The sequence below is a fragment of the Canis aureus genome, chromosome 6, assembly GCF_053574225.1.
Source record: "Canis aureus isolate CA01 chromosome 6, VMU_Caureus_v.1.0, whole genome shotgun sequence".
Taxonomy (NCBI): domain Eukaryota; kingdom Metazoa; phylum Chordata; class Mammalia; order Carnivora; family Canidae; genus Canis; species Canis aureus.
In genome coordinates, this window is record NC_135616.1 from 49,161,390 (window position 1) to 49,185,392 (window position 24,003).

The 24,003-nt window shown below is 34.2% G+C and overlaps 1 protein-coding gene across 2 annotated transcripts in view; it reads right to left on the reverse strand.

The window, feature by feature from the left end:
• The window catches only part of FMN2 (formin 2), a 378,878-nt gene that overhangs the window by 74,899 nt on the left and 279,976 nt on the right, over positions 1-24,003 (reverse strand). For both annotated transcript variants that reach the window (XM_077901499.1, XM_077901498.1), the window contains one exon: positions 1,661-1,712. In XM_077901499.1, the coding sequence (XP_077757625.1) occupies positions 1,661-1,712 (52 nt within the window). The remainder of the gene's footprint in view (positions 1-1,660; positions 1,713-24,003) is intronic.

Consider the following 24,003-nt stretch of genomic DNA (forward strand, 5'->3'; position numbering starts at 1 on the left):
TAATCCAAAAGGGTACCTGCACCCCAATGTTTATAGCAGCAGTGTCCACAACAACCAAACTATGGAAAGAGCTTAGATGTTCATCGACAGATAATTGAATACAGAAGATGTGATACACAATGGAACATTACTCAACCATTAAGAAAGAAAGAAATTTTACCATTTACATCAACATGGATGGAACTGGATGGTATTATGCTAAGTGAAATAAGTCAATCAGAGAAGGACAATTATCATACGGTTTCACTTATAGGAGGAATATGAGAGGCAATACAGAGGATCATAGGGGAAGAGAGGGAAAATGGAATGGGAAGAAATCAGAAGGAGACAAACCATGAGAGACCCTTAACTGTGGGAAAGAAACTGAGGGTTGCCAGAGAGGAGGGAGGTGGGGAGATGGGGTAACTGGGTGATGAGCATTAAGGAGGGCACAATGATGTGATGAGCACTGGGTGTTATATGCAACTGAATTACTGACCTCTACATCTGAAATAATTGATGCATTATGTGTTGGCTAATTGAATTTAAGTAAAAAGAATTTTTTTAAAAAAAGGAAACTGTTGAATTCTCTTCATTAATTTGTCTAGCACAATATGTCATATTAAATAAACAACAATTAAAAATGTGATATCTGTTCACAGAATATACAGGATCTTGCCTAATAAAGTAATGGTAAAGAACTTCTTTAATCAAAATTTTCCTTCAGGAGTTGTCAGATTTCTTTATAGAATATGATGGTTAATTTGTTATGTGTCAACTTGGCTAAGTATGGTAACCAGTTTTGGGTCAAAAACCAATCTATATGTTGTGAAAATATTTTTAAGATGTGATTAATATTTAAATCAGTAGACTTTTAGAAAAGCAGGTTACCCTCAAAGTGGATGGGCCTCATCCAATCAGCTGAGGGTCTTAGGGAAAAAAAGACCATGGTTATCTTAATAGGAAAAAATTCTGGAATCCTGTCTCCAGAATACTCTCAGACTCGAGACTGTAATATTAACTCCTTTCAGGAATTTCCAACCTGCTATGGGGCCAATTACTTAATCTCTCTCAGTCTCTCTGTAAACACACACACACACACACACACACACACACACACGCACACACACACACACACCCTACTGGTTCTGTTTTCTGGAGAATACTGACTAATATAGAAAGAAAGGAGAAAAGGAGAAAATTGAGGCAGAGAAGCCAAGAGATTTGTGAGATACTTTTCTATGCACACTCACTCATGATTGCCAAATCTCCATTCTGAAAGTAAAAGTCTATGCAAGGGAAGCGCCAGGCTTCCAACTTAAACTCCACTCTTAAATGTGGAAACTCAATAGTTTTCCATAACCAAACTCTTCACCCTTCTTTCTTGAAATGGGTTTCTGCTATCTTCCCTTCTCTTGTACTTCCACAGTCCTAAATCTCATCCAAAAGAGATGGTACTAAAGCATTCACAATAATTTGGTACTTAACAGATGTATACATCATTCAGAGTCATAAAAATAAGATTCAGAAATTCAATATAATATTAAAGTAAACTATTATTTTCTTTTATGCTTGAAAATAAAAACTGAGCTAATAATTGGTTCTTTCAGATACAACATACTAATAAGTACTTTATAAACCTCTTCTGAGAATAAATTTTTATATTAAAGTAATTTCTCACCATTTATGAGTTTCTGTCAGTGAGTTTTCCTCTGCCTCTTGATCGATTTTAGCTGAAAATGCAAGAAAAGAAAAAGAAATGAGATACATAATAATTATACTATCTTAAGCAAAATATGATCCAAATAATATGAAATATACTTTTATTCATTAATTAATTCTAATGGATTCCAGGGTTTGTTTTAAATATATACATAAATATGGTTAAATAGATTATATTTAATTTTCATTATGTTAAAAATATGTATTAACACACATAAGATATATAATGAATTACAAATTTAAAATTCTAATTCCTTTTTCTCTAATTTCTTTAAGTCAGTCGTATTACCTTGAGAAAACAAAACAGTAGTTAAATTCATATCCACATTAAATGTGTTTGTCAAGGATATAAATGCTAATAATTAGTTAAAAATAATTCTCCCAAGCAAAGGTACAGCAACTAAGTCAAGAAACTAAATAGAAATGGTATGTGACCTTGACCAGTGTTCTCTGCACCAGATCACAAGTGAACAGATCCAAAGACTATTTCTACAGAGGTACAAGATACTAACATTTTCTACTAATTGAAAGTAGGGAGGCAGTAGTATCCTCATTTATTTGCTATCATTTTTGTCTAAAAATAAATGGTAGCCTGACATAAACCAATAGATCACATTTGAGAAAGCAATTATATAACTATTTGAAGTTATTTAAAATAACATAGGAACTCCATCACACAAAATAGGTGTGGCAGTGACTTTTACTTTTTTTGACCAGCAAGCATTCTAGGAATTTATGTATCACTCTAACATGCACACACACCTGACACAAAAGTTTCACAAATGCACTTAGTTCATGCAATACTCTCAAATATTTTTAGTCCATTCTATTAGATTTCAAAGTGTAGTTGTGACCCACTAAATTGATTTCATGCTTCACTAATAGTTTGTCACACACTCTGAAAATCACTGAGCGACAGAACAAAACGTTAAAAAAACTCAAAGAAAACCTAGAACTGCTAGAAGAAGTTGCCTGTTTATAATCACTCTCTTTTGGGTCACACTTGTGACCATTTGGAGAAATGAAGAGAAAGTGGAATAGGGAAAGTTGATTATAAAAAATCAGAACTGCATGAAATCAAACCCATGGTCATTTGAGAATTGTCAAAGTGTCTCTATCACTACTTAAAACACAATAGTCCCCCTTGGGCCGGTTAATGTTTTATAACCTCAAAATAATGTTTGTTCAAAGGTCTGTACAGTATCTGCAAAGCCATAATCGAGGGTCACACTGCCACTCTTGGCCAGGATTGTCGAATTTAACAGGGATCATCTGAGCTGGCAGCAGAGAGCATTGTTTCCCTCTTTTCATTTTTGTACTTTAGTTGTTTGCGTGAACTTACAAGTCAGTTGTTAACCATATTAAAAAACAGAATAAGTGTTCCATGATTTTACTTTGAAAAGGTTCTAACATGAGCATATCATCTTATAAAATCTGCTCTGGGCTGCCTAGCTTAATAATGGTTTACTTCAAGAAGCAATTCTAGAGCCATATAAAGTGTATAAGGGGAAACAACATAGCACCATAATGCATGTCATTTTCAGGAAGGACATTCTTCTAATCACCCTCATGTGTATATTTATCCCCTTTTTTTTTAAATACAGAGATTAAGACTGAGATTGGAAGAAAAATTTCTGGATTATGTTAGAAGAATCAAATAAATGATTTATGAAATTTAAAACGTGTTAGAATAAGATACTAGAGATCTATGTTCTATTCCTGATTCTTCCACTAACATTAGCTATGTAATCTTAGGCAAATAGATTAATCTGTTAACATATATAAAATATTTAGCATAGTGCCTCCAATAATAAGCAGGGACTAAATATATGTTCTTTGAAAATGTTGGACGTTAAGCTCTTGAAATTCATAAAGTGATATAATATGTAACTATCTATAATTGAATACATCAACTGCTATTCTATTATGTCTCAACTTATATACAGATAAAGAAAGCACACACAGCTTTTCAAAAAGTGTAAGCCCCTAAATTGTGGTGAGTGGAATGAACTGAGTTTCATATGTTCGTAATGATTCCTTTTGATGTGTACTAAAACAGCTCTTGCCTCACTGCATGAGCAAGTTTGGCTGAAAAATCACTCTAACCCAATGTGGCAAAAGACTGGATCTTACCAAGGGAACTAAACATAAAAACAGACTCTCTTCCCCAACCTAATAGCCATATTACAATCATAAAACCAAATTGGAATAGCAGAGAATACTTTAAAATGCTCTATTATCCATTATTTTTACATGATTTTGAAACTAAGAGGATTTGTGTATCCAGAGTTTAATCAGCTTTGATAAACAGTCAAATGAGAGATCAAAGAAAGTACATCAGAGTACACATTTCAACTGTTGATATAGAGTCAACAATTCAATGAATTAGATTTTCCTTTGTATGGCAATCTTAGAAACAAAAATTTTTGGAAAAGTTGGGGTGCAATTCCGTTTTTAGGAACACTGAGATACCACTTTCAAACATGCTGCTTGTATAAACACTCCATCAATATTTTGTTGTCATGATTCTTTTAAACACTTATTATGTTAACTTAGTGACAAATGCAGGATTCAGTTTCTTTAGTTAATGAGGATGAAATCTACCAAAGTAAAATAAAATGTAATTAAGTTAGTGAAAATTAAGGTATATTTTAGAAACAAAATAAGAATAACACAGCCATTCATTTAGGGAGTACTCAAGCTAGTCACATGCAGTGACAAAATCTTAGACTGTGTTTTTAAGTCTGAGTAAAAGCTTCTGAGAGGTTGTGGCCATCTGTGTTATATATACATCTTTTTAAGTAAAAGCTAAAGGTGACATAGCAATAAGATTATTTTCTATAAACCAGGTTAATATTTTATTTCTAATTCTTTTATTCCTGACCTACTTTTTCAAAAATATAAATATTGTTTTCAGGTCATTTCTAATGACACAGAGGGCTTTGTGACTAGTTCTGAATGCCAATTTACTTTTAGTAGCCCTTTCCTATATATTTATAACCTACTGTCAATAAACTTTTATAACAAAATATGTAAATTTGATAGATGAGAGATTGAAATGGTTCCACTTTTCTATTTAAAGTAAGATTAATTTTCCCATTCTTTAAAGCATATCTCATTTCTTTTTTGACCTATCAAATGAGGATGGTGGCCTTCTAGTTGTTCATGATAATGATAACTATAGAAACATTTTTAAAAGCATTTAAAATAGACCAACATGTCTGAAGCTTGGTTTGGAGTGATGGTCATGTTATCCAATCACCCAAGGCTCCCTGCACCCAGCTGCGCAGGAAACTGGAATTGCTGTGACCCCTAACCGACACCAAGGGCCTCCTTGGTCTCAATCTCTGGGAACTACCTCTCTTGTATCATTTATGAAAAAGCCACACTTCCTTGACAAGGTTCTTACCACTCAAACTCTTGTTTTCAGATCCCATCGGGCTCTGTTTGGAATTAGAGCATGATATTCAGAGTCAGACAGACCAATATATGAGTTCTAGATCAGCCACTAAATTATGTGAGACTTTAATAACCTTAGTAATCACGTTTGATTTAATAACTTTTCTTTATCATTAAAACTGGGTAATAATTTCTTTTACATTGAGTTGCCTAATTAAATAATGTATAAATCACCTGCTCCATAGGTAATAATTTTTCTTTCTTTTCCTCTCCACATTACCTTGACTATAAAAAAGGATTGGGATATGCAAATACTTCTCCATTGTAGGAGCACCAAATACCTTCTTCTTATGCTTCTACAGATAGAACCCAGATTCAGAATGAGACATATATTGTTAAGATAAGCGTGCCTCCTTATAACAATATAAAGAAGTTATGGACCAAGAAGTATCACAGGAGACTCAAACACTTTTACAAAAATCAAGGAGTAACTCTGTATTTAATATCTTTGTTTTTTACTTCTACTTAATTTGGTGTGTGTTGGGGTTGTCATAGGCCTATAATGGAGAACTCCCAATCCTTATATCCTTATAATGCAAGCAGAGGCTAACAGTTTCTCAGTACCTTTTTTGAAGAACAGCAGTAAATGAAATTGCTGTATGGAATAAGACAATACCTTTTGTAAATTTAGGGAGAAACTACATAAATTCAAAAGATAAGATGATATTTTCAAAGGCTGTAGTGTTCCTCTAAAGCAAACATTTTTTTTTTTTTTTACTCCATATATATACTATGGGCAACCATCCTCATCTAAGTTCCACTGCCAAGAAAATGTTCTGAGACTCGATATCCTGAAAACAGAGTCTGAAGTACGGAGAAGAGAAATGAAATGTTGGAATAAAGCAATTAATCCTATACTGGTACTGGAGGGAAGAAAAGTGCAATGTAGTGCAAATAATTAGTGGTTTCTACTGAGAAATAATCGCCAGAGAATATTCATAATTCACATTAACAGACCTAAAATCTAAAAGTGTAGAAATAAATGGACCTTACAGAAGTGGATCAAACAAATGGTGCACTTCAGGGGCAAATAGGGTCTTAGATATTAATCAAAATATTCTAATTGTTGTAGTGATGGTTTCCCTCTGCTCCCCAAATCTCAAAAACTAGTAAGTGGCAATTTGAGGCAGAGGAAGCTTGTGGTTAAAATCATATAATAAAATAAACACTGAAAAAAAAATAAAATAAAATAAACACTGAACTTTCTAGCAGGCAGCCTTTATTTATTTATTTGGTTAGTTTCCCCTCCCCTCTTTATTTATTTTAGGGCTAGGGCATAAGATTACCCTTCAAATCCAAATCTAGCAGAGGCCATTGGCATGATCATTGCTATGTCCCCAAACCTGCAAGTGGTTAAAAAGTGTTTTAATGACTCTGTTTCAGCACTTTGGCATTCAGTGATAGCTTCTCCAACAGCACAAATACTTCCTCCCTAAAATCTCTGCTTCCACAAATATTTTCTGGCAGTTGTTGTCCTACTAAGTTACTATTTTGACCCAGTGATTAGCGTCTGTAGTCGCTTGTCTGGCTCCAGACTCTTTTGCAATGTTAAATATTTCTGCTGAACTGGTTCCAAATGACTGTGAGTAAGCAGAGGCACGGAATGGACGCCCTTTCTGATCTGGAGCTTTCATGAGGGAATACCACATATTCCCAGGTAATTGGAGACAGAGTTGCATTTGAGTAATATCAGATGGAAGGCAACTTAGAACCCTTTCATCTGCTTGTCTAGGCTCTAAATCTTTTTTGCTATTTTTCCTTTTATTTAAAGTGTTAACTAGTTTTTGTTTATAATTAGCTATGAATGTGCATTTCAGTTGCTTTTAAGTGCAGCCAGTATGGGTTATTTTTTAGACATGCAGTGCCTTTCTTCTGAGTCATTTAAAGTTGTCATTTAATTGCAGATATATTGCTTTGGTTTTGAGATTTTTGAGACACTGCTTCTGGACAGTTTGAGACACTGTCAGTTCAGACAATGAACTGAAAGTCAAGTAAATTTAGGCAGTTTATATATGTCAGAGAGTAAATGAATATCAGAATTTCTTTCCTTAGACAGCAAAAGAAATACCTAACTCTCAATGCATTCCTTCCTTGATGCTGCAAATGTTCTTAGGACAATAAAACAAATGTTGTAGGATATTCCTGGGAGGAAGAAAAACAATATCTAGAGTATAAAATTACAACTTGGCCTTTGCAATAGTCCACAGCCAACTTTGAGTCAATATTGAGGGTTACTCCTATTTTGTGCATAAAAATATATACGATTTGTGTCCCTAGGAATATAGGTATCTGTAAACATAATGAATAGGTACTTGCTATAAAAATTCAAGAAACGTACATACTATAGTAAATGATGCATACTTTAAAAGTTTGATATATGTGGCTTCTGGCCAAACCTAAAATACAAGAAAGCTATGTGCTATTATCACCCAGGCTGATGTAGTTATTGAAGTGGTCCTCAGTGAAATTCCTTTCTAAATCTTTATTTTAAACCTAAAGTGAAAACGACATAGGAAAACGTAATGTGCATGCATGAGTTTCACATTCTGTGAACAATACATTATAAAATAGCTATTGATTTCTAAATGAAATATTGTTTACACCACGTAATTTTTAAAATAAAATCACAAAGTCTACATATTATTCTACCTATATTCTAAGTAAATCTCTCATAAACTTTCACTAATCTTAGCATAAGCAAAAGATCTGTAGCAAATCCTGTTCTTTTTTTATCAAGTAACAGCTACCTCACTGAAGATGAATTAAGAACACCCTCTCTCTAATTCTAACCTTAACTTAAATTAGCACCCTTCAAATAACACAAAAATTTCTGAGTCTTTAACCAAAACTATGTAAATGCATGCTTTAAGACTGAGCTTTCCATATTAAATGCAGTATTAATTAATTCTAATTTGTAAATTCAAAATATCAAAATGCAAAACTGCTTAAACTAAAAATCTGAAAATCTTTCCTGATGTATTTTCTCTTCCTCTCAACTTTACTCACCCACACAATGCAACAATTACAGTAGAAAGGTTAGGGTGCTGCAATCTTAGAAACAAAAGCCACATGATTTAATGTTACAATATTTCAACCAAACTTTGAGCATCCAGTATGTTTTGGATACTTTGTTAGGGGCTAATGTGTGGATAACTATTACAGCATCTTTCTTTTCAAGAAAATGTTTGAGGAGAGGGACAAATCATCATGCAAATAAGCATTACAGAGGAAGCTCAATGAGAATACAGATACAGCTGATGGCATTACCATTCTAATTCTTTATATATAATAATCCACAATAATAAAACCTATAAGAAAGGCACTATAATCATTCCCATTTTACAAGAAGAAAATTAGCTGTTCAATTACTTGCCCCCCCAAAAAAATAAAAAATAAAAATAAATAAAAATAAACTACTTGCCCAACATATCAGAAATCCAGAAATATTAAGAGAAAGATACAGGATTCAAACTCACACAGTCTGACCCCAGAGCCATACTGCCAAGTCAGTCATAAGAACAATTAAGTGAAACATTTACCTATTGGGAGAGATGTTAATAAGGAAAAGAGAAAGGCAAAATGCTGAGCCAGGACTATAATGGTGGACAAGCATCAGTCAAATGAAAAAAGTAGAGATTACAGAGGACATTTAAACAACAAACAGCAGGAAAAAATGAACAGACATAAGTGCTACAGAGTACAGGATTTCAAGAAGAAAGGATATAATATAGACAAGACAGGAAACATAATGGAAAATAGTTGGCCAAAAAGCTGTGGAACAGAGACAGATTCTGCCTCTTATGGTGTGATAGCATAACAAATGAGGCAAAGGAGACTGAACTTTGTTCACTTTAAACCAATGGAAAGAGATTTTCACTTCTGGATTTTATTAACAAAAACTAAACTTACCTATTTCTGTAATCAACCAGAAAACTGTATAAAATATATGAAACAACAGTTCTCATATACTAGACAACTGGCAGCATAAGGCTCTCCTTTCTGGAAGAAGGTAATAAACCAACTAGTTGAGTCCTAAAATCTTCCTGGATTTCTGTCTAAAGGCAATTTCCAGACTGTGGGGCTGGAAAGGGAACCCAAATAAGCCAGTCAGTCTTGCTGAGTTGAGGAAATACAGATAGGATTTGGGGGAGTCAAGTAGCTGAAAGTTATGGGGCAGAAAGCCAGAGAAGAAAGGGCCTTGCAGAAAAGAAGGCCAGAAATTTGTACTGAGGTCTCTTTGAATTTTTGCGGAGTATTAGGTGGAACATATATAGAGTAAAGCAAAGACTTGGTTAGTCAAAGCAAAGAATCAAGGAGCTATAAGCTGAATATTTCTCAGAGCTCATACAGGGAGCCAAGAGATGTTTCAAATTGGGAATGGACAGCTGTTGTTGACCACCTGAGACAGGATAGCTACTGGAGACCCCAGCAGGGGATGTGGGGTGGGGATTGTGGAGGCACCTTATTAGGACTGAATTATCACTGCTGCAAAAAATAAACTAGCTGCAGAAAAGTTCATAAACCTGACTTAAAGAATCAAAACTGAGAAATAAGTAATTTAAATTATCTACACAAGTAAATCCAAATATTCTTTAGAGTAATACACAAAATCCACACAGTCAACAATAACACTGCCTTAGATTTAATAAAAAAATTACTAGACCAATCAAATATCAGGAAATGTAATCAATAATCAGAAGATAAACAAATCAATAGAAAAAGAACCAGGAATAACAAGAGATGAAGTAACAAATAAAAGCATTAAAATTCAAGCAATCATTATAACTATGCTCAAATATTAAAGAAAAACATAAACATAGCAGAAATATGGATGTCTCAGACTGTTCAGACTGCTGTAACAAAATACCAGACTTGCTAGCTTAAACAACATTCATTTGTCAAAGTTCTGGAGGCCCAAAGTCTGAGATCAGAGTGCCTGTACAATAGGGTTCCAGTGAGAGTTTTCTTATTGGTTTGAGACAGGCAACTTCTTGTTGCATTCTCACATACCACAGAACAGAGAGGCATGCTCTCTCATGTCTTTTCCTACAAGGGCATTAGTCCCATCTATGAGGACTCCATCCTCATAACCTAAGCACCTCTCAAAACCTCACCTCCTAATACCAACACGGTGAGGTTTCAACATATGAACTCTGGGTGACACAAATGTGCAGCATATAACAATGGGTGATACAAAAGAAAGAACCAATTGGAACTTATAGAGATGAAACAAAGACAGTATCTGAAATGAAAAACTGACTTGAATTAAAAATGAAATTCATGGGCAGCCCGGGTAGCTCAGTGGTTTAGCACCTGCCTTCAGCCCAGGGCGTAATCCTGGAGTCCCGGGATTGAGTCCCACATCAGGCTCCCTACATGGAGCCTGCTTCTCCCTCTGCCTGTGTCTCTGCCTCTCTTGGTCTCTGTCTCTCTCTCAAGAATAAATAAATAAAATATTTTTAAAAGATGAAATTCACTTAAAAATGAAAATAACATAAAGCTAGATATTTCAGAAGCAAAGAAGAATTAACTTCAAGACATAACAATAGGATCTATTCCACCTGAAGCATACAGAAGAAAAGACTGAAAATACTAAGCAAGACTTGAAGACCTTGGGACAATAGTCGACAGTCCAGCATAGACGAAATTGGAATAGTGAAAGAAAAGGAGAGAGCCAGGGCAGAAAAGTAGATAAAAGAACATTGGTCAAAGATTTTTCAAATCTGATAAAAACTGTCAGATCCCACGGGTCAATTAATTCCAAACAATAAAAAATATATATAAATATACACAAAAATGCACGTTATAATCCAAATCTTAAAAAAATCAGCAATAAACACAAGATTTTAAAATAGCCACAAGTGGGAGGAAATACTTCATATCAAGGAACAAAAAATAAAAATTGCCAAAGACTTTGTGGGAGGCAGAATAATGGCTTTCCAAAAATGTTTATGTCTTAATCCCCAGAATCTGTGAATGTTATGTAACATGTCAAAGGGGAACTGAGGTTGCAGATGGGATTAATGTTGCTAATCAGCTGATGTTGAAATGAAAAGTCATTTTGTATTATCTAGATTGGCCCAAAGTAAACACAAAGTCCTTATAAAAGTGAAAGAAAAAGGCAAGAAAGTCAGTGTCAAAGTGATACAGCATAAGAAAAATTTTATCAGCCATTGCTGACTTTGAAGATGCAAGAAAACCCAGAGTCAAGGAATGCGGGAACCTCTAGAATCTGAAAAAGTCAAGGAAATGGATTCTGCCTTAGAGTCTCCAGAAGGAACAAAGCCCTGCTGACATCATAATTTTAGCTCAACAATATCCATTTGGATTTCTGATCTTCAGAGCTGTAAGATAATAAATCTGTGTTGTTTTAAGTGAACAAAGTTGTGGTAATTTTTAAAATAGCAACAATAGGAAACTAATACATATTTCTCATCAGAAATTATACAAACAGAACACAAGAGAAAAATATCCTGATGTGTGATAAGAAAAAACATAACAAAACAACAAATCTGTCAATTGACAATTCTACATCCAGTGAAAAGACCTACCAAAAATGAAGAAAAAAACAAATATATAAAACATTGTAAGCAATCGAATGCTAAAAGGTTTGGCAATGGCAGACCTACATAAGAAATGAACTAGAAATGCTAAATATGTGGAAGCATATAAAAGACATTTTCTCATTTATACATTTCTTTAAAAGACAAGTGATTGTTAAAAGCAAAAGTACAAACAATATATTATTTTAGTTATGATTCATATGAAAGTAAAAATGTGGCAACAACACAATAGGAGGGAGAGTGGGAATATACTGTCATAAAGCTCTTAGATTATATTTGAAATTGAATAAAATTATTTGAAGGTAGACTGTGATAAATTAAAGAAGTACAATGTAAATCCTAGAAAAACCCCTAAAAAGAGAAAACAAAAAGATGAAGCTAATAAGCCAAGTATACAAATAAAATACTCAACTAATCCATAAGAAGGCAGGAAAAGAGATAAAAAGGAAAATAGGGATGCCTGGGTGGCTCAGGGGTTGAGCGCCTGCCTTCCACTCAGGGCGTGATCCTGGAACCCCGGGATCGAGTCCCACATCGGGCTCCTTCCATGGAGCCTGCTTCTCCCTCTGCCTGTATGCCTACCTCTCTCTCCCTGTGTCTCTCATGAATAAATGAATAAAATCTTTAAAAAGGAAAATAGTGTGACAGACAAAAGACAAATTTAAGAGAGAGTGAATGAAGCAACTATTTTGACTGTTATAGTAAATGTATGTGATTCAAATATTTGATTCAAAAGCAAGGATTTTCAAATTGGCTAGAAAAATTTTAACTATATGCAATCTCAATGAATCCCACTTAAAATATTAATATACACTTAGGTTAAAATTAAAAAATAGATAAAGGTGCATTACACAAGCACTAATCAGAACAAAGCTAATTACTCAAGCTACTCTTTAAAATTCAAGAATCCAGTTAAAAACCTAAGAATTATCCTCCAAACAAGACTCCAAGAAGCCATTCATCAACTTATTAGATGTGGCACATGAGAGGATATCATTTGCCATCTGGGTCAGATGACTTCTCTCTTAGATTAATATGCTTTATGAGTATCTCACAAAAATTTTATTCCTTTACAGTGGAGAGAGGGGTCATCATACCTGAGCACTCCTATGTGCCATGGATCTATGCCTCATAAGTGTAGACATCTTCAGAGTAGACACAGATAATCAGAGACATCCTATATGGACATACTTCCTTAATTCTAATGTCGCTAATAGTCCTGTTGCCCAAGTAACCTCCAAAAAAACCTGTCAAGCAGAAAACTAATAGACTGACAGATTTTTAAATATTAGTGAAAAATCTTTATAATTCGAAATGGTTAAATTTATGAGTATTTCCCTCTGCATCAACATGTTGCTATTTCCTAAGTAATTACAGAAAAGGATTCTTTGGTTTTACTACACCAGAAATGCTTTAACAAAAAATGTTTATGATTTTAAAAGTAATAGTCATCAGTTCCATTTCTAGCTGAGTTTTCTTCAAAAAATCTAGAAAGTGCCATATCATCCGTTAAGGAATGTACTTGGGTTTCTGCTATAAGAACATAACAATCTGGTCAGGATTCTCATAGTGGATCCTTTCCAAGCACCCAGGACCTATGGAAAGAAAGTTGAGGTTAAATTATAAAAAAATATGCAGTTAATAGTTTATTATGTAATATGGAGGGCAAATAAGGAATATATTTTAAATATGGGTAAGATATTTGACATATTTTAAAATATATTAGATATAATTTAAATAGATCTAAATTATAATGATCATTTATATATATTAATAATCATGGTACTGAACATAATTCAATCTTTTCCAGAAGAGAATATGTTATTATGAGGTTCATTGGTGATTGTGCTACAACAGAATGAAGATAACAAGGAAAAATGTGACCTTTTAGGAGGGGGCTAGCATTATAGAAACAAGAAATATTTTGAGCTAGGATATGGTGAATGCAATGGGGCTTGAGAGAAGCTGATATGTTTGAGAAAATATACAGGATTCAGTCATGTGCAGACAAGAGAAGCAAGTTTGGGAAGAACAATAGGAAACAGAGGCATAGGGAATAAGGCCAAAATTGCTTTTGACCTAATATTTAGGAATATCCTGTACACATATACAATATGAGAAATGTGCATGTTTATCCTCTATAATTTTTCTCTTTTGAAATCAATGCTGTAGGAAAGAAGATTTGTAAGTAAAAAAAAAAAAATGAGGAAGTAAATGATGCATTTTTATAATGAAATACCATAAAGTCATTAAGAAGCATGTACTGATACAAAATCATCTCAAAGATATTTTAATTGAAAAAAATCCAAGATAGACCTCTATTTTCAACCATACTAAGGACCAGATATCAAAGTTTTATAACAAAGCCCACAAAGATACTGGATGAAAATAAACTTGAATGCATGAGAAAAAAAAAAAAAAAAACACTTGAATGCATGGCTGAGTTGGCTGGAAAATAAGGAAAATTCTCTGAGGCCATAAAAACAAACAGAAGCAAGACTCCAAAGGGGTGTAAAAGGGCACTGACTTAGGGACATCACTAAATCCAGCAACTTAGAGCTGTAGTTTGAAAGGCCATGGAGGGACACTTTGCATAGGACTAGAATTCTCAAAAGTGTCCAAAGAGACACTCCCTCCCTCAGTGAAGAGGAAACTGAAAATCATTATACCTCAGTAAAGTACACACTGAGAAAATGTGTCCATTTCCCCGTGGATCTGTGGGAGGGGAAAACCTCCCACATGAGAAGCCATAATCCCAAATGGGCAATCACTCTGCATTTGGCCTCAATCCACAATATGTGATCCTAAAATGCAAGGGAAGAATGTATTTTAAAATAGTTCTCAGTTGGTAGTGCCCCCTGATGATTAGCCAAAACAAACATAAAGAGAAATAGAAAATATGAAAGAGCCTGAGAGAAAACTTAGATTAGAAACAAATTCACAAAAATTGGACAAAGCAGAGTTGCTAACCCAATGACGGAAGAGTCTAAGGCACCCAGACCTGAAAGGAACTATTTTCCTCCCAGAATTTTATAATTAGCAGACCTATCTCTCAAAAATAACGTGATGTATATTTCAAGACAGACAAAAAAAGGAGTCTACAATCCAGAATCTCAAACCAAACTAACTTTTAAAGAATGTTCTTCAAAGAGAAGAAAAATCATCTTAGAAGGAAGGCACAGTATGAGGGTAAGGTGAGCAAAAAAGACAGTGTTGTGAAGGAAGGCATAGTATGAGGGTATGGTGAGCAAAAAAGTATTATTTATACAAAACAGAAGATGATAGTGAAACATTGGAAAAGAATGGCATTTAAGATAAATGGATGAGGTTATAGTTGAAGCATTCTAGGGACTTTTAATATTTTAAACCTTAGATTTTGTTAAAGAATCCTATTGAAATATCAAAGGTATGCATTAAAAGAATAAAGGTACAGAATATAATCTGCAACATAGTGGAGGAGAAATGTTGAGTGAGAAGAAAACCATCAATCAGTGGTAATGTATTTACAAAGTTCCATTCCTCTAACCATACCTCTTTGCAATAGGACATTTCCATGCTTCCTGTCCATATTATACTGAAGGTACCAGCCAGTACAACACAGCCAGAAAAAAAGAAACTAAGAAATAAAATGGACAATATTTATAGTGATCTCTATGAGAAAACTTTTTAAAGTTCACAAATTACTATATTAATAACAGAGTTCACCAAGTTTCTAGGATGTAACAGCTTTATACAATAGTTATTTGAATTTTAAATATCTTCAGAGACTAATAGGACATGCAATTCACAAAATGTATTATAGTAAAAAATAAGATCTTTAGGAATATACTATAAAAAAGTGATGTAAAGGCCTTTAAGGAAAATTGTACAACTTTTTATACCAACTTTAAAGGAGGCATAAATGGATGCTAGTCTTCCTCATATTCATAGTTTCAATTCATAAGATGTCAGTTCTCTCCAAGCTGATGTATAGCCTAATGGTTTCAAAATCCTAACAGAATTTTATTTTTGGTGGAACTTGACAACTTGATTCTAAAATTATATGGAATAAGTTAACAATAAGAGGCATAACGCTCTTAAAGAAAATGGAAATCTAATCAAATTTCAAGTATTCTTAGAAGGCTACAGAAAATAAGATAGTAATAGGTTACATTATGTAGATCAATACTGGAAATAGGCCAATGCAATCATACAGAGAAAACCCAGAAAAACAACATACACATATACAGAAAATTTGTACATGACACAATAGCACTGCATTTTAGAAGAGAAGGAATGGCTTATTCATTACATGGTACTCAATGACTAAAACATTATCTATGTAAAATAAATCAATTTGACTTTTATAGACCATGCATTAAAATCAATTATACACATACATAAAAATCAGATAGGTTAAGGATTAAGTTTGAAAGTAAAACTATGATATTTTTACAGGATAATATAGGACAATATCTTTACGACCCTATAACATGGAAAGATTTCTTAAATAAGATAAAAATTGTATCTCATCAAGAGGGAGGTTGATAAATATCACTATACAGAAATGAAGAACTTCTGTTCATCAATTGTCAGCACAAGAAGAGTGGAAAGGGAATCTCCAAAGTGGGAGATATGCATACTTGCAACATTTTAATATCCTAAATACATAAAGAGTTCCTAATAATTCAATAAGAAAAAGACAGAGAAATAATTTACAGAAAAACAGTCAAAAGACTCAAAAGGTAGTTCATAGAAGACAAAGCAACTATAAAGACATGAAAATATACTAACCTCTCATAAAAAAATCAAATGCAAATTAAAACCTCTGTTGAATATCATTTTAAATAATAGACTTGTTGTATCTAAGGCCCACATGCTGACAAGTATTTGATACAACTAGAACTCAGCTGATACAAGTGTAGATCGGAACTAATCACTTTTTAAAACACTTTAAAACATTTAAAACTTTTTTTAAGCTTTGTCAAGGAGCCCGATGATTCAAATACCCTAATGTCTTTTTTTCTTTTTTTTTTAATTTATTTTTTATTGGTGTTCAATTTGCCAACATATAGAATAATACCCAGTGCTCATCCCATCAAGTGCCCCTCTCAGTGCCAATCACCCAGTCACCCCCACCCGCCCGCCCACCTCCCTTTCTAGCCACCCCTAGTTTGTGGGAAATATCAGAAAGGGAGACAGAACATAAGAGACTCCTAACTCTGGGAAACAAACTAATGTCTTTTTCTTAGTCTATATTGTGACTTTTCTTGCATTTTGGTGTCTTTTTCCTTTTTTTTTTTTTGGTAATTTATCTTTTCAAAATGGCCATCAATACAGTGCTATAGTGCTGTCTAGTGCTCGCTCCTAAGCACACAAAAGTCTGTGACGTGTCTTACAGAGAAAGTACATGTGTTAGATACGTTTGGTTCCGGTACAATTATGATGCTGCTGGTTATTGGCAAGGTACTATGAATCAACAATGTATATTAAACGAGGTGTCTTCAAACATAAGCACACATAAACTTGAGAAAAATAAACCCTATTTAATAAAAAAAACATGAACACACATACAAAACAATATTGTATGTTGACTGATTGATGAAAATGAGACCAATGTAACCAGATCCTGAAAGAAACTGAACCTTGTATTTGCTCCTATGAGTAATGGTTCAGTGTTAATTAATTCAGTATTGTGGCAACTTTATAAAACATACTTAATAGCAAATAATGAATAATAAGATATAGTTGTTTTGTGTTATATAAAAAATGAACATAAAACATACAAAATTATAACTTGCATGCATCCATGTATATTTATGCTATGTCTATTACATATAAATATAAAATACACATAAAGATAAAATATTTTGTAATAAAAATGAAAAACCAAGGGACAAAAACAACAAGTAGGATTTAACAACTGGTAAAATATATATAAATACAAATGTATATGTATATGTATATGTACATGTATATGCACAAATTACCTCTGGAAGGATAGAACATTGTCCAAATAGAGGAAAGTAATAGTAAGATGATTTACATTTCATTATATACCTGAATTTTATAATAAACTCATGCATTATTAAAAATTATTTCTTGTAATCATCCACTAAAAAATGGACAATGAGGCCAAAGTCCCTGTTATGAACAACCAGATGGGGGTTCTATCACAACAACAAGGAATACAGGAAGGGCAGAGGACCCGAGAGGCTTGACTGAATTGATAAAGTCATCCCTTCATTCATTTATCTATGAAATAAACATTTATTTGGAATCTGTTATGTACTGAATGCAGAGGATACAGCATGGAACATATTATGGAGATGTTTAGTATGAGGCATCAGTGGGAACATCTAAGTAGAAATATGCAGGAGGTAGTTGTTAGCAAATCGCATATGGAATCAATTCCCACCACTCCTCAGAGGCTCTTTGATCATTTCTCATCCACGACACAGAATGAATGACTGCGGCTGGTGGAAATCTAACCCTCAGAGAGAAGTAGTAATATAGACTACTCTTCTTTTCAGAAGAATCACTTCAAATTTATGCTTCTACTGTGTTAAGAGTAACAAGAGCAATACAATGGAATCATCATTTATCAATATACCAGGGGAAAGAGCTTTGTCTATCTGGTACAAAGTGTCAGCATGCATACTGCATGAATATAGAAGTGTCTGCACTTTCTGATTATGACTTATGGGTTTAATTAATTTATTAATTACATGTGATTTTTTTCTGCATTATGGTTTCTACCACCTGATATTACACAACTGACTTATCCACTACCTCCTGGAGTCCTGAATGATAGTGTTTAAATTAAAATAAAATATAGCTAAAGCTTCTTATGGAAAGTCTCAGTTCTAACATGCCTTTGCCATCTCTTTTCACGATTTTAGTCAAGTATCGAGCCCTCAGAGCATTCATTTTCTTATTGGAAAATGAGGATAACAGTGGCTACTTAAGACTGTTCTGAAGAATTATGAAATTAAAATCATGTGGAATACAAAACGACTTCAGTTAATTCTTTACTACAACAAATTGGTATTAATGCTCAATATTATTGTTGTTATATGAATAATAAGTTAAAAAGATGAGTGCTTAAATGACAATTATTTCTTTTTTTATTTTAAATGGTCAATGAAAGACTTTCAAAAATTAGATACACCTTTTTTGTCATCACTAAAAAGTGTTCTCATTATATTTTCAGAAAAAGAAATTAAAACACGACCAAACATGCTCATGCTGAATATGGAGTACTGCTTATTGGATGCCATGGGCACTGTTTCCAGTTGAAGATACTTCTGTCAGACTTCTCATCTAAGTCTTTGGCATGATTAGTGCTACTGCCTTCCCAATCCCTTCATTCTCAATCGTAGAATTGCCAATACTAAAGATTGTATATTGAAAGTTGAGGTTTCAATACCCTTGTAATGATAAGCATGCGATTACAGATTTATGCATCTTCACTTTGGTTCTATTCCTCTAGTTCAGCTATAATTTACTTTGCTTCATTTAAGGAAAAATGTTTGGGAAGGGAGGGGGTGGGGATATAGAGAACTAGGCTAATAAAAATATCATTAGCCATTTCTGATTTATAAAATCACAATAAGGACTTGACTTCATTTAATAGCGGGGGACTACCTTTTTACAAAATTTGCCATTCACTTAAAAACACAGTTGGGCTGAGTTTTAAAATATACACTTATCAAAATATATCATATGAGTAAAAAGGCTGTGGAGGCCAATAGCATAGAATTAGGATGGTATTTCTTTACTGGCAATCTTACCATACTCAGACACCTATAAAGACAATCCACTAGATCTAAGTTACTTTTAGCTCCGAAGTATGGTTTTCATGTGCATACTTTGTCCATAATACAACTTGGATTCAAATAGAAAGAGGAAAAATTAAAAGGAAGGAGAGTGCTGAGTTCTGAAAGAAATATTAGCTTAGCATGAGATTCCCTAGTTGTCTCATTTACTTCTTCTCTCGTTTTCTATTTAAAAAAGAAGAAGCACAAAAGAAAATTTAACAAAAATGGTAGATAAAGGCTCAATAAGAGTCAGGTGATTACTAATTAGTTTTCATCATAATACATCCAAAAAAATAAAATCATCACATATGTTGGCATAAATCAGAAATAAGCTAAATTATAGTAACAACAGTTGTCTAACAGTTATGCACATTATAATATCCTACAGTAACTTTTAAAATTGTTGCAGAATTGTGCCCTTCTATATCCTCACTTCTCTTAAATGTTAAATGCTCAGAAAACTGGTTTCTGTCTCTTTTCTTTCGATCCAAGAAAAATGTTCCATCCAGTAACTACTTTTATCACTCCCTCCTTTCTGAAACTCTTCCTAATTCTGGCTTCCATCACAACAGCCTCTTATTTTTCTTTCTACCTAAACTCACCACTAACACCTGTCATGGCTTCCTCTGTTCATCCTATAAATGTATCCTCCTTAAGAATTCTATCCCTGAGTCTATTTTTCTTTTCTCAACAATCACCTGGCTTACAATGCCCAGTCCTCCATTTGTACTCTTTGCCATGTCTAAGGCATATATCCACCCGCTCTATGGTCATGTTATCCACTTATGGTCATGCTATCTATTCAGATCTTTTCCTATATTTACATTCTCTATCCTAGTGATTAACACCACCAATCCCCAGCCACAGAAACCTGAAATCTAGACACCTATGCATCACCTCTAAGTTTCTTCGGTCACCAAGTACTTTTTCTTTTTTTTTTTTTTAATTAATTTATTTATTTATGATAGTCACAGAGAGAGAGAGAGAGAGAGAGAGAGAGAGAGAGGCAGAGACATAGGCAGAGGGAGAAGCAGGCTCCATGCACCGGGAGCCTGATGTGGGATTCGATCCCGGGTCTCCAGGATCGCGCCCTGGGCCAAAGGCAGGTGCCAAACCGCTGCACCACCCAGGGATCCCCTACTTTTTCTTCTATGTTATTATTACTCCTTAAATATGTCCTCTCCTCAGTACTAACACTATGTCCTTAGAACAAGGCCACCTCATTTCTCTAACAATGTTTCATACCAATTTTACAACTCCTGCCTCCAAGTCTGATCTATCTCCATTGAGTCCATCCTACTTGCTGCCAGTGTAAACTTTCTAAGCCTTTAAACGTCTGGTCCCCAAGGATTCAGGATGAAGCCCAAATCCCTCAGCCAAATTTGTAAACGTGTGGTGGGGAGGTGTGGGAGCTTCTGTATAACAGCATCTGTTTTCTCATCCCAGGATAAAATGAGGTTATCATTAGAGTCATGAGGAAGCAGAAGAGAAAGCCTGTGGAGGTTTGAGAGAAAAATAGAAGAACAAATCTCAGAAATTGAGAAAATCAAATTTGCAAGGACAATCTTATAGAAGTGCTGAATAGAAATGTGAACTGGTGCAGCCACTCTGGAAAACTGTGTGGAGGTTCCTCAAAGAGTTAAAAATAGACCTGCCCTACGACCCAGCAATTGCACTGTTGGGGATTTACCCCAAAGATACAAATGCAATGAAACGCCAGGACACCTGCACCCCGATGTTTATAGCAGCAATGGCCACAATAGCCAAACTGTGGAAGGAGCCTCGGTGTCCATCGAAAGATGAGTGGATAAAGAAGATGTGGTTTATGTATACAATGGAATATTACTCAGCTATTAGAAATGACAAATATCCACCATTTGCTTCAACGTGGATGGAACTGGAGGGTATTATGCTGAGTGAAGTAAGTCAGTCGGAGAAGGACAAACATTATATGTTCTCATTCATTTGGGGAATATAAATAATAGTGAAAGGGAATATAAGGGAAGGGGGAAGAAATGTGTGGGAAATATCAGAAAGGGAGACAGAACGTAAAGACTGCTAACTCTGGGAAATGAACTAGGGGTGGTAGAAGGGGAGGAGGGCGGGGGGTGGGAGTGAATGGGTGACGGGCACTGGGGGTTATTCTGTATGTTAGTAAATTGAACACCAATAAAAAATAAATTAAAAAAAAAAAGAAATGAGTTCTAACAGTAGGTCTGTGGTCATGACTTCTACATGATACCAGTTGGTGTTCAGACCACTCCCACATTAAACAAAAACAAAAACAAAAAAATGTTGAGCTACCCTGGTGCAAAGAGTTGGGTTTAATGAGGGCTGTTGGGTTTTGTCAGGTGAGCAGGACAGTGTGTACAACATGCCAGGCACTGTTCTAGGTATAAGCATAACTGGGAGCAAAACAAGGATGCTTTCTTAATGGAGCTTACATTGTTGAGAGGCAAATAAATAATACAACTGTAGAAAACATTAAGTGTTATGGAGAAATGATGCTGGGTGGAGTTCAGGACATAATCAATAAATAATTCAAACACTTATTTATTAGTGTTAATATCATTAATTGAGCACTTCAATTCTCCCAAAGATCATACATAGCTGGCACCATTACAAACAATACATGCCTTGTAGAGGCAGGACTCAATTCTCTAAATCGGCCTCTTTTAGAACAGGGGTGAGGACATTCCCAAGGAAGAAATATTTAAGCAGAGACCATAAAAATCTTGGCTTGAGGAAAACTGGGAAGGCAGGGAGTAAAAAATTGGATGAATCACTGGATCGTAGGGCTAGATGAAATCCAAAGACTGTTACTCTGTGTCCATAGGTCACACAATAACTGAATTATGAGGATAAGAGATGTTTCTATAATGTTGTGGCAGCTAATGCAATAAAAATGTTTGGCCAGTATTGGGCATAGTCTCCTAATTGCTGAAGAGAGATTTTAGATTTTGAAATGTGGCACATTTAGAAAGACTTTGATGGGATATATAAAACATTAATATTACCTATGTAAGGTAATCTGAACACAGAGGTTAATGTAAGAATACTATTTATTATTGAGGAAAGTCTAATTATAAGCAAAGATTTGGCATATATTATTTGTACTAAGGTGGAATTCATTTTTCAGAGTATAAACCTAATTGCAGAATATGTACTGATAACTAGAGGGCACATGGGACCAAAAAATAAATTGGCTATATTCTAATATCTTTATCTTAAGAGAAACATTTTGAAATCTATTGATTATAGATTGAAATCATTGAATATAGGCTCGTAAGTACTCATGTTTAAAGCTGGACTCTTTTCTTCTACATTTTGACATATTTGATCTACATAAAATGTTCCAAAGAATGTGCTATTGTCATTGTCTGTCTTCTGGATAATGTATATTTTCTTATTCATTGCTATAACTCAGGAGCCAAAAGAATGGCTAAGCACATAGGAGGTATTCAAATTTTTCTTCAATGAACATGTAATCATAGAACACTTGAATCGGACAAACATAAAAAGGTCACCGAAAGTACTGGAAGAAGAACTATGAAGAAAGATTCATTCTTTCTTTACTGAGTTAATGAATTAAGGACTCCTTTAGCACATAAGCAAAAAGATGATCTCTTCCTTTACCTATATAGTCCTCTAAAACTGCATGTTCTTGATCCTAAAACCTCACTGAATGAAGAGAGCAAAACTCATTTTTATTCACCATTAAGACTGTAGTGAGCTTATAGTGTCCTCTAATATATAACCAACTACAGGACTCTGATTTTATCCCAAGGACTATTTAGGAATTACTAAGTAGATTTTCCACTCTAAGTCATGAGGACCTGATAATTTAGAAATAACAATTCCTTTGATTTATGAATCTGACCAAAGTTTTGTTTCAATCTTCATGATTGTCTTGTGATTAAATAGCATTTTCCCATCTTTAAAATAAGCTGTTTAATGGTTTTTTGTGTGTTTAATGTTTAATCAAATTCCAATACGACTCATTCATTGTAAATTATCATTAATGACACTTGAACAACCTATAAAAACCATAACCTAATAAACACAGGATGGAGCCAATCTTCAGAGTATTACTTGGCCTCAGTCTGAAGCCATGTCTGCCTCTAGGAAAATTCCTGACAACAAGAACTTTCGAGAGCATGGCATGACACAAATCTGATCTTCAGAGGAGATGTAACATTCCAAAGCAGAAATGTTTTGAGTAATAAATGCTTTGATATAATTGTATGTTTAAAATGGCAAGATGTTTTTATTTTTTTGAAGATTTTATTTATTCATGAAAGACACACACAGAGAGAGGCAGAGACATAGGCAGAGGGAGAAGCAGGCTCCCTGTGGGAGCCTGATGTGGGACTTGATCCCAGGACTCCAGGATCAGGAACTGAGCCGAGGGCAGATGCTCAACCACTGAGCCACCCAGGCATCCCAAACAAGACTTTTTTAATAGATATTCTGTCCTACAA